At 40.4% G+C, this 12914-nt stretch overlaps 1 protein-coding gene and 1 long non-coding RNA gene across 2 annotated transcripts; both read right to left on the reverse strand.

Annotated features, from left to right (window-relative positions):
• Positions 1-4273: 4273 nt before the first annotated feature.
• On the reverse strand, positions 4274-5517 carry LOC119887584. The gene is made up of 2 exons (XR_005441730.1): positions 4643-5517; positions 4274-4482 (listed from the first exon to the last, which is right to left on the reverse strand). It is a non-coding gene; the product is annotated as an uncharacterized LOC119887584 (long non-coding RNA).
• A 4843-nt stretch (positions 5518-10360) lies between these two features.
• On the reverse strand, positions 10361-12662 carry LOC119887585 (cytochrome c oxidase subunit 8B, mitochondrial-like; the record flags this gene model as incomplete). The annotated part of the gene is given in 2 exon segments (XM_038698315.1): positions 10361-10729; positions 12297-12662. Coding segments are annotated over 2 exon segments (213 nt in total). The 3' UTR covers positions 10361-10633.
• Positions 12663-12914: the final 252 nt, after the last annotated feature.

The raw sequence follows: 12914 nt of genomic DNA on the forward strand, positions 1-12914 counted from the left end.
TGACCTTTGAAACAGCAAACCTAAACTAGACTAAACTGTGCAGATCAGTCCGACGGATGTTTGTGACTTTGGTGCAGTTATTTGTCGTCTCTCTGTGATTATACGCATGTATGAAAGTTATCCCCTTTCAAAAGCTTTTCCATACCTTTGTGAAAAGATCAAATGTTTCCATGTCAGTGTTTGGCATTAAAGCTGCTAATGTTCCCTAACTGACATATTAGACTTATCTATTAGAAACAACACAAAACAATTTAACTGCATCACAAACTACAGCCTCCAGAGTTACCGTAAAGTTGATTTAACCTCTTTAAAATACTTTGAACACAAACTGAACATTATAACCTTCATGAAGGTTGAGGACTGTTGGATTAGATTGCATCAGTGTTAACTAGGTAACTAAATACACATCCAATGGAGTGTAAATATATGTGATTTGTAGTACACAGGGTAAAACATGCAAAAACACTGGTACCATCCTGGTAAATCACTGGGTATTGCCACTGAAGATCAGCTACTGCTCTTTTCTCTCTCTGTTCTGTCTTCAAACTGTCACTAAGATAAAAGAGCATTGATGTTGCTGTTGAAGTTGGCTCATCTTACCTTGCAGGTTCTGTGGTAAGGAGTCCATATTGTAGGTTTCAATAAAACACTGGTACTGACAGAAAAATGCACATAAAGTCAAGCTGTGATCATCTACTGCTCCACCAGTGTCTCACCTCTAACCATCACTGAACTAACCCCTCTGATAACTGGTCAGTGTTTTACACCACAATATCTATACAAAAGGAAGGAATGATGCAGGGAAACATCTAAAAACAACTCATATATGCAGCCTTTTAAAAGATAAATTCTATCTGAATAAGCAGCATACATCTGTAATCATCCAGTGCTGGCTGAGGAGTAGAGACGAGAGGAGGAAGGTGTCGGTATGTGGCAACAGAAATGAGAAAATGCAGGGTGAAGCTACCAAAGGTGTGGAGACATGCGGTGCGCACACACACACACACACACACACACACGTCTGCATATAACCTGCTTTTTCTTTTCCACTCATGCATGTGTGCACACACCATAGGCTGTATAAAAAAGGTGCACACACATTTCAACTAGTCTTGCTTATTGTGCACACTTTTGTTTTTTGCTCATGAACTTAGACACACATCCTGTTCCATGTTGTGAGTCACAACTGTAGCGAACGAGGAGAGGACTGAGCTTGCAGGAACCTTGTTTAACCTCCCACAATGAGAAATACACCACAGTCAGGAAATCTGCAGTTTCACAAAGTAAAGCTTCAAACTGTTTAAGACGTGTCAAAATACTGAATATGTAATGGAATTACACTGAAAAAGAAAACATGCTGGCAAATGTATCACAGTGGTTGAAGTAGTTCATGTCAGAAAATCTAATCTTTAAGACTAATAGACTGTTTAATTTGCAGGCCTCAGGTCCTGTGGTACACGTACAGCCAGTGCAGGTGTGTTAAACTGACCTCTAACCACCAGCGGGTGGTTGCATTGCAAACCTGGATTAAAAATGACTCCTACATATGTTTCAAACAGCTCGTTGGCACTAGTCATGCAAGAATTGTTTTGATCAAGTAAAAGTACTAGATTCAAAATTGCACTTTAATAAAAGTACAAAAGTATTAGTTTTAAGATGTACTGAAGTATTAAAAGAAAATGTATTCACTATGCAGAATGGGTGTTGGATTATTATTACACATAATGCTGGTTACATGCTGGTTAGGTGAGGCTCCTGTAAACTCTTTACTGTTGGGTGGTTTAACCTATAATATTCCATCATATTTTACAAGCCTCTCGAATGTGTTAAAGGGGCAATATGGAGTTTTTAGCGGCCACTAGCTGTGTGGTTTTAAGATTGCAACCTGGTGTGTGCTCGTACGCGTGAACTTGTGAGCGAGCATAATCCAAAACACAACCGCTTTCATAAAGAGACCACAATAAACGTGGAATCACCAGCATGCAGGCTGTGGCTTTTCTCCAGATATGTTCAGCTTCTGTTACTGCGACGTTCTCGGCTCAGAGGCAGATCAACACCCGCGCCGTACCTTTCATTCAGTGCAGCGAGCGACACCGGCATTTTGGCACAATACTACCTGAAAAAAGGCAGAGTGACAGCGGCTATAGACAGGCAGGGAGACAGCTTCACACAACATGCTGGAAACTCAGGTCAACTCCCACTGCAACGTTACAGTAATATTTTATCACCTCGACAATGAACTAATCCATGCTCGTTACATGATATCATTACAGTGACTGCATTTAACCAACATAGTTAGCTCGCCTGCTGCTTTCAGTAACAAACTTCACTATCTGTGAATCTTTCACCGGAGGCGCAGCAATGTCAGCACAGCTACATGTATTTGATGATAACGAAACGCTTAGTGAACTATACTGATTATTATAACAAGATCATGTCCACAGTTAGACCGCAGTAAGTAAATATACTGTAGTGTTAGTGGATGGCTCTTCTTCTGTGTTGTTGTCGCCGTCTTGTTGCAGTATTGTATATTATGTGGGTCACGTTACAGCGACTGAGAGGTGGAGAAGCTGTGTACTTGAGTATCGTAAAATGACCAATGACTATGATAAATCTATATTGAACGTTACGAAGCAAACGGCAGGTCTGAGCTAATTAGTGTTAGTTGGCTGCCCTACCTTGCATCACTATAGGTTAGTAAACTAATCCCTCCACATTAGCTTTGTACAGTTACATCATTTCTTGCAGGCAAAATCAACACTGACATAATACCGGTGGTACACAGTACAGTAACATGGGTCGCGTTAGCGTGTGAAGTAATGTGGAAATAATACAACTTTGTGCTGGATAACGTTAGCAACTGCTCTGCGTTTGCCTAACGTGACTCTGAATTTCTGATGTGATTGTTTTTACCCGACATCTCAATCTCGTTTGGTCTGACAGTCTTCATCGCATTGACCTTTATTATTATTTTTTATTCTTACATGGAGTTTATGTTGGACTCTGTTTTGTGGTGTTAGTGGACTGCATGTCGTTAGCTGCGGTGTTGTCACTGTAGTGGGAGAGAGACTCGGGAGCACGCACAGGGCTGAATCCTGACCTGTTGTCCTCACATTAAAAGCAGAATAGGGGCTGTTCCAAGCAAGAGAAAACAGGCATGTCCTTAATTTCTAAGTGAGGTTAGAGCTCATTGACAGTAAGGCAGTGAAAATTTGATTTATTAATAAGTGCTTTCATTGAAAAACTACATACAGCACCTTTAAATGTAAAATGTGCATCTAAAACGTGAATGCTGAAAGCTGAAATGATTTTAAAAGTATTGCTTAAAATGCAGAAATATTAAATGAATTTGCCTGAAAATGCAGCAGCTGGACTGTTGAAAAAGCTGGAAGCTGAAATGTGAAACTGCTATAATTGGGAGTTGGAAAAATTTAATAGAAACATAAATGTCCTTAAAGAACATAACAATTTTACAAATGAATTGTTTCTCCACCTGAAAGTATGCCGAATTATTAGTTAAAAACATACCGAAGATGAATAAACTGCATAACTAAAACTGCAGAAATGTGATCGAAATGAATTGCCAGAATTGGAAGCATGCATTATATAAAGAACCGCCTGACACTGAGCATGGCGCTGTATTGTCGCGTCTGTGACCCAGTTACATCTGCTCTGTGCAGCTTGTCCCGGCTTCCATCAAAAACTGACTTGCTGCGTTTCATCTGTAGAGCAGAGCAGAGAGACACTTCTGAAAGACGCTGCAGCTTGTCTGGTAGACTCACGAGCATCTTTTGGAATGGCCATGATCAGCTCTGTGTGTTGCAGCCGGAACGTAACACAGCCGTGCCTAGTGGAATCCAGCCCAGTCAAGTGTTTTTTTAGGAAAACATACATTGTGAATATTTCCAGAATTAACACCCAATAAAAATAATACAGATTTGAATAACTATGGTGTGACTAAAAAGTGTAGATGGAGTGGAGTAAATGTACTATTTCCCCCTGAAATGTAGTGTATAGAAAAGTAGCATTAAAAGAAATACTCAATTAAAGTACAAATACCTTGTTTTGAGCTAAACAACCCCATACTCCTCTGTGTAAAACATGAGAAACAGCATGATACTATTTTTCCCAGCTCTACCACTTACATTTGGCTGTAGTGACCTGGAAAGAGAACAATGGGATGAAATGCTTTTGTGCTTGTTTAAACCATCTTCCACACAAAATCCCGCCCGCAGCTGTACTGCAAACAGAAAAAAGAGAGGTGCAGCAGTCATGGACCCGTTAGGAGGATTTTATTTTTCATCAGCTGTACAGTGCCTCATCTGTTTTCTTGGTCTTAAAACAGTAATGTGGTTAAAACCACCTTAAAACTGTTCTCTCAATTCTTCTGCCAAAACAAACAAACAAAGCAAAGCTATGTGCAAACAAAAAACAATACTGTCGCTACGGGAACAGTCGAACATCCATCTTCCATCCGTCCTCCTGCAGAACAATAACATGATAGATTGATAACAAAACATTTTGCTCATTTGTGTTTTACAGAATGAGACCTCAGACCACAGCAGTGCACTCACAGAAAGGTTTTTGAATGATTCTTGCAAAAGTGTCAATCTGATGTACAAACACTGATTTCCTCACATACCTTCTTTTAGTATCAGTATCTTGGCACTGCTATCTCTGTGTCCATGGTTCCTTACAGCCTGGAAGGAAGGCCACATAACAACCATCATAACCTGTGGTCAAACTGTCACTGCAGAGCTTTTAGCCCTAGTCTAAGGATTCACACCTTCAGAAGACTCAAATCATATGATTTGTTGAGATTCTGACCATGAAGATTCATTTAGTTCTAACCTTGATCCTAATCCTGTGTTTTTGTAAAGAAAACTAGGCTCTGATTTGGAGTGACTGGCGTGGGCCAAGGTAAAGACACACCTTGGTATCAGCTGCAAATGCACACCATCCGACAGCTCAGGGCTACTGGAATTGCAAGACTTGGGCTAAACGGGCCTCAGTTCAGGGCTGATTTGGACTACCCAATTAAGTCACATAGCACAGCAAACAAATACAGAGCTTCTAAAAACTGTCACCAATCAAAAACATTATTAAAGCTTTTAGATGGTTGCCAAACTGTTTTTTCTTTCAGCAAATTCTCCAAAAGCTCTTGTTCCTTATACGTCAAACTAATCTCACACCTTTGGGCCAAAAGGTTAAACTGAATAAGACTACGCTTCTGTCACACTACTGAACCGAACCAACTGCACAGAAACTGCAAAATGGCCAAACATGAAAACCGTAGAACAGTATCAGAGCAGATCCAAAATGGTCATGAGCAACAGAATACAGACAGAAACATGAGTGGTTCAGATAGTTCAGTTTGGTTAAGAAGAGCTTATCTGTGGAAGGAAAGCACAATGGAAAGGTCATTCTGCAAATCACCTTTACAGGCTAAGGGCGTGGAGGACAAGGTATGACACTGAAAAAAACTTTTAACCAACACATGTCAAAGTCAGCCATTTAAATACAAAAATGGTTCACAAGAAATCAAAAAGCAAAGGGTTTAAAATGTTGTTACATGCAAACCATGTTTGGTGATCATGGATTGCTGTGGGGGGTGGCTGGTATTAGCTTGCAAAACATGTTGGAGTTTATTACTGCTGATTACTTCAAGTGAACTGATTCAGATGCATAGACATAATTCCATGTTAATTAAAGTAGTTGGAATGTTCAAAATCACAACTATATTACAATATTCTACCACCTAAATCAAGATTATCTGTACCCATCTGTACCCACCAGCAGGGATCAGTGATAGGTAGGGGGGGAAACGGCTGATAATGAACTTCATCTCAAACTATGTTAGTGCTGGGAAACTAAATTAGCAGCAACCTCAAGTATTTAATTTGCCTGAGTTGACTGAGGGCGGATTTCCATTAAAACAAGGTTGAGTGCTGGTGAACTGGGCAGCTGACTCACTGACTTCATTCATTTGACGGTATCTGCCTGTGCCCATTTGCTCATGTATAAAGAAGAATCCTTCTGATCCTACGATAAAAGCCTCCATATACAAACAGCCAAATACTAACACCACAACACTGACCCTGTGTTTACACAGGCCAAGGCGGAAATCATACTATGGGGGGAAAAATATACACATCATATGACTGAGAGCAAGTGGTATCTCAGAGGCAAACTTGAGTACCGTGTACTACATTTCATTAGGAAATACTACATTTATATCTATATATACACATAGAAAGGCTTGGAATTTGCTAAATTAGCATGGTTGCAAGAGAACAGCAAGCAGGCCAGAAGAAAAACAAAGTGAAAAGTGAAGGTCGACCAAATAATGTCTCCTTTGGCAGAGCAACATGAAGAGGAGCTGAACATGAACGGCATAGACTGACACAGGATGTGGCTTTGGGTAGAAAAAAAAGTAACAAAATCCACAATGATTCATTCAGAAGACATTCAAACTGAAAAAAAGCATTTAAGAGCAGGGAGTAGTCTGTAATTAGCTTGATAATATTTGTATATGATGTGGAGATGACACAAGTATGTGCAGTGGGATTGCGTATTTTGTGTGTGTGTGTGTGTGTGTGTGTGTGTGTGTGTGTGTGTGTGTGTGTGTGTGTGTGTGTGTGTGACCCACAAACATCAGTATGCAGGTCGATGTACATGGATTTGAAGTTACTTTCTAAGTATTTACATGCAGCTTCCCTTCTTTGTACATGGTTGTTTTTGCTGCCACCATTTTTGCAGCCACTTCAATGGAGGCAAAATGGCTGCCTTTAAAAGCTCACACAGATGGAACATCAGGTGAAGGCCAAGGATGTGGAAATGTTAATGTGTATTTGCCAATCTGACTCATAGTCCGGCTACATGCATGTGGCTGTTCTGTTCACCGGTCCATCATGCTGAGGATCATCTCTGGTGTCAGATCTCCGTTGGCAGCAGCGGCCGCTGTTTCCTCATTCACAGCCAGCTCAACAGTCTCCACCCCTTCCCCGTCTAGCCCCACCCCCTCCACAGTCAGGGCCACTCCGCTCCAGCGGTGTCGCTACAGAGGCATCGCCAACAGCTTTCACAACACGAAGAGGTGTACAACACAGGAGCTCAGCAATGGAAGCTAATTTCAGCCAAACACGAACGTTATTCAGAAATTGGTAACTGCATGTGTGCTTCACAAGCTGAATATCAACGATGATAGCTTCTCAAATATAGCGGTATGCTGTTGTCGAGGCAGGAAGAGATGGCCCGTAACAGTTACCAGTAACTTAACCATGAGTAAACCTTGGTAAATTGTTGTTTCAACTGAGTTTGGCGAGGCAGTGGTCAATAACGTTAGCAAGCGAAACGACTTGAATCGGCCCTGTTAACTTGTGACTTTTAGGCAAACGCGTCTGTGGTTATCGTAGTTACGACATCTGTTCAAAAAAAGAAGAGAATACGTAGCAGCCTGCTAGTGCCTCTTTCTATAGTTCACTAAAAAGTCAAAACATACCTTTCTGATTCGTGTTTGGAGTCTTGTGTCACGTACCACTTAGTCAAGCGTTGAACGTTGCTTGTTGTTAAGGTAAACGTTCCTCTTTCTTCCTTGTTGTTGAACGACGGTTGGCATCCAACATTAATGGTGCATTAGGGTGTTGTAGCCCTACTGGTTTTCAAACTAACTGGTCGCCGTACGCGTGCGCGTGTTGTGCGCAGCAGCTGCGGACTGACTCCATCCCCAGATTCGTCACACATTCACAAACATGTTCCCGGCGAGTTTCAAGTCGCATCTTAAATCTACTGCGGCGATCATGATTGAATAAGTGAGCACTACATTATCTAGCCACACACGAAAAAAAGAAATGGAAGAAAATAGACTTTTTACAAAATCGCGTCAAGCTGGATTCGAAGTCACCTGAGCAAAAAGTAACATCTGGTCCCAGATCTTCACGTTACCTGCGAGCTGATCCAGCAATCATAGATGACTGTCTTCCAGTCACGTATTGATTAAGCACGTCATCATCCAGGTAACACTTTGTTTGGGCTGCTCTACAACAGCTGGTTACTTTGAGCGATCTTAAAAATACCACAACATGTTTATCAAGGTGTTTTTCTCGTGGCAATATTGACCCCCTACACGCTATGACACGGGAATGCTTTTAAACAGTGACTCTCTTACTCCGACAATACTGTGAATACATGAATTTATTAAAACACCGAGCCACATGAGGAGCAGAAGTGGAAATATTCTGCCCACAACACAGTAGGCCTCATGGACTTAATGATTTACAGTCATCATCAACACAAAAAGCATCAAGTCAGAAATAAGGAAACGAAAAACTGGAATTTGTAAGGAAGTTACTTTGTGTTTTACACTTGATGAACAAGCAGCAAATACACTCCGGCGACCTGATTTAGGCTAATGTAGCCTTATGAAGATGAGCTTGAACAACAACTAACAAGTTAAATGGGTTTTAAGTTCGTGTTTTGGGAAATAAAAAACGAGGCTCAACTTGCAGTAGGCTACACAGTGTAACTCAGAATATTGCATATTGTATACTGCAGAATATTATGGAAGCATATAGGGGACAAAAATTAAAATTATCATGAAAACTTCCCACAATAACATTAAAATTTTCCACATATGTATGTGTTATTTAGGTAAACATTTAAATGAAAATGCAATCATTTTCATTTTCACATACTTGTGTGAGCAATCTAGGACCATATTAAAATGAAAATGGAAACAGCATTTGACATTGCATTTTCAAAGACTTAGTCTGCTCTATAGTGGACTTTATTCAAATGCAATGAGTGAAACAGCGCCCCCAGTCTATCAGGAGAAATTATTTAGCGTTCTCCTGACAACCAGCGAATACTTTTAAACTGTCCTCTGGCAGCAAGAAATCTGTTACCATTAAAAAACTGTAACCGATTAAATCAGTCACACACCTTTAAAAAGGGACATTTTTGAGTTTTTAAATATATTTATAACATATTTATTGCCATAGGTCATCAGGTTGTAATGCCATCTAAAATTTGAGGCATTCACCAACTTTCTCAGATGCCTATAAAAGCCTGTATAGGCCAACTGCTTTCTACGTGAAGGACTGGTCACATTTCCTGCGAAAAGCAACTGTCGTGCTGACATTTATGTACGCAATATTACAGCAAATCATGTGAAACACTGTAATTTTGTGTTTAGTTGATTTAAACTAGATAATGTGAGCTTGCCTGCAATGATGTGTGAGAACTTTCACCGTCCACTTGATCAATACAACAAAATTCAAATTGGCCAGGAGGGAACAAAGATGAAGAGAATAAACAGTGAGTGAGTGATGAATAACGTAAGTAGTGTAGGCGGTGTAGCACAGGCACAACCTGGAGGAGGAACTAGTCTAAATGACTGTATTAGTATAATAATATAACATTATTAGTATGTTGTTAATTTAATATTTAACTGTAAGTTTGATATTACTTATACATTATGTTACTATATCCAATATAATTTCATATAATTAGTATATAACTTACCACTAGTACATTAGTTCAAATTACAGCTGCTTCAGTTTGGAGTTGTTTTTTTATTCATTAACTTCACTACCCCTCCAACCTTGATTTTAGGCAGGCTACTAACTCGTCAGTAATCATAACTGTTTATGCAGAACATTGAGTTCAACATTTATAAAGTTTGTTGCAGCACATCAAACTTTAAAAAAAAAATCCCGCTCCATCCAAGCTGTGCACAAAAAGTGACAGTGACAAGAGCATCGGCTTTATGAAAAGCTGAGTGCGTTTCAATGAAAGGCAGAGATTTAGCTAAATAGCCAGCTAACGTTATACAAACCCACATGCTCCTTCAATTTTCCCTGTTGTCTTCTGTCTTACCGATTCAGCTGCTGCCTGTTTTTCAGGAACGGGGCTGTTCAAGTGGCCATAGAGCGACCGGCCAACCGGGTTAATCCCGTTACTCCTGATCGCCACTCCGACTATGTTTTGACTCGGAAATCATTTTCCGGTTCGCACGGATCTATTTTTTGGAGCGTTTAAGAGTGAAATAGGCGCACGGTAGATCCCTGCGCCTAACGTTACAGAAATTAATCACACAGTCGCTACTCACTGCCTGTTTAGTGTTTTTGGCTATGCATTATAAATAAATGCGTTCACCTACACTTTTAGCAAACAAACTTTTAGACAAACAGGATTTTCACATTGAAAAAAATATCTTCAAAATTTAATACCTTGTTAAATGGCGATAAAGACTTTTTAATGGCCTTAATTTTCGAAAAATTTATTTATTACCTTTTAAGACCCTGCGGACACCCTGTAATTGTAATCTCAATGTTCTAAATCAAAACAGACAACATACACGTAATTTATTTTTATAATTTAATGTTAATGTTGTAACATACTCCTTTAAAGGGAAGATGTACGATACAATTTGTAAAGTATTATATTTATCACAGTCAGTGTTTTGGGAACAGTTGGTTTCTATCTGGGATGTGGAGTGGAAGTGTTAAGAGAAGTAGAAAGTGGAGGTCAAATGTCCATATTCTTCTCTGCAGCAGAGCATAATGATGATGGTCCCAGGTTGTCACTGGAGACAGGAGGCTGGATCCACCAGGTATGAGTTAAAATGTCCACTTTAGTCTTTCTTTTTGTAGTCCTCTAAGTTAGCCAGGACCCACCCAGCTGGTCCCAGAATGGCCAGGGAGAATAAGCCCATTCCAATGACAGTTTCCTGGACAAGAGAAAGAGAGGATTCTGTTAGCCAACCAGCATCTTTGCTGCTACATAAGAAAATCCATCAACCACACTGTAAGTGTGTCAAAGGCCGTGTTTACCCTGTTGGCCCCAAGTTCACATCAGCGCTCAGAGCCGTATTTTTTGGGTACAGCGTTCAGGTCTGTTCAACAGTTTCTCATGCAGAGAGTATATTTGGGCAGCCCACCCACAATCTACCATAGTTTTGTATTCACTTTTCATTTTCAATGTGCTGATTTGAGCAAAATTCTTGGCCTTTGGAAGACCATGACTTTTGTTCAAAGACTATCTCTGAACCAACACAGGGTTTAGGTTTAGCATCTCCGCCCTATCCTATACGACCACCTGTTATCACGTTCCTGAGCGAAACGGAGCAGCACAGCTAGTAGGTGGACCTTGAAGCTACGATTATTTTAACATAACCTTAACCCTCAGACACATGATTAATTCCTGCCCTTTGTTCTCCTTCCTTCATGAAGACTCTGATCTGTTTTTGTAGAAGCTACTTTAGAGGAGTGCTGACTTCACTTTCATCAAAGTGGAATCCTCTACTGTTGTCAATAATTGCATCAACACAAACACAGGGCTGGACGATATGGTCAAAAATGTTATCACAATGAAAAGTTTCATATCTTTGATCATGTTGTTTTAAATCGTTATTTCTTTTGAGTTTAAAGGCTGATTTTTGTTCCTGAGTAAAAGTTGAAGAAACCCGATGGTTAATTGTGGTTTAAATTTCTTTATGGTAACACTTGATGCCAAACAGTGGATCACTTCACAACAAATATGCATGAGTAAAATGAAGTAAAAGCTTTTTTCAGTCCTTTTTCCCTCAACAAAATATACATCTAAATAACGAAAATAAGTCCTAATTCGTTTATGACTCAAGTGAATAAAGTTAAACATTTATTGAACATTTGTTATATTGTTATTGAAAAAACTATATTGCGATAATTATGGTTATTGTTTTATTGTCCAGCCCTACACAAACACCAAGCTCTCAAAGCACTTAAGTATTCTTAACTGGGTATTAACTTGAGACTTTGTTACTGGTCTGTCAATGCAGAAGCAATGTAGCTGACCTTGTTTGTTACAGTTAACGTTAAGTTCCTTCTGACCAAATAACAAAATGGGAAAAGCTGAACATCTGACTACTTTCTGAATTCACTGTATGGCCACATGTCCGTGAACACGGCTTCACTACACTGACCGTTTTATCAACACATTTCTGTGTAAATCCATAGCGGATAGAGCGCTTATAGCTTAGATAGCATGGCTAACTAAGGTTAGCTTGGGCCTAACTTGGTGAAGAAAGTGGAACTGTGAGGCTACATGAAAATATGAGCGGCGATTTGAAATCCTTTACTAGACATGCATGTATTCTTATTCATCTGCATGTTAATTACACACGTTGACCTTTATAATAAAATAGTCTGACAGTGCCCGCTGAATTCGTTTTTGACCTCATCAGCCAATGACAGCTAATGGCCCCTAGCAAGCCACCCAGTTAGCATCAGCTCGAGGTGGTTTAGCGATAAACTTACAGCGGCGCCGACCTTTCCCTTAGCCGGTTTGGTGTAGAGGTTAGCCCTCTGACAGACGGTGTGTCCCCGCATGGCTGGAGCAGCACGACTAGCGACGAACCTTAGGAGCCCCGGCATGTTTATCTGCTAACAGTTACGGTACAGTGTTACCGTCGACAACGAGAAGGTGGTGTGGAGTGAAGAGGAACCGGATCAACGAAAAGGTCATTTCTCTTCTTCTCTTAACCAGAGACGAGCAGCGAGCCGCACAGTGCCATCTACTGTCATGGTGTTAATGGGCACGGACCATAGACTGTATATAAAAAGGCATGGACAGGGCTCTCAGCTCACGCATTCTTCGGGCCTTTCCGAAACTAGACCCTCGCCGCTGCCTCTCCGACACGGAGTGAACTCTGGTCGGAGTCACCCTCACAGCCAAATCGAGCCCGTGTAGGGTTTAAATACAGCGACAACTTTCTGACGAACTCCCCTCTCCCCCCAGCGTAAATAGGATCTGACGTTACCGCTGCTCTCACTGCTATATGTGTATCAAATGAACTACAGTGGTATTAAGATTCAGGATTGATGTGTGTGTGTGTTTTGCAATAATGAAACTGAAAGCATTTGTCATTCATTTTG

This window comes from Micropterus salmoides, unplaced genomic scaffold (genome assembly GCF_014851395.1).
Source record: "Micropterus salmoides isolate LMB-PRFRI ecotype aquatic unplaced genomic scaffold, ASM1485139v1 Ms_hic_scaffold_4231, whole genome shotgun sequence".
In the NCBI taxonomy this organism is placed as follows: Eukaryota; Metazoa; Chordata; class Actinopteri; order Centrarchiformes; family Centrarchidae; genus Micropterus; species Micropterus salmoides.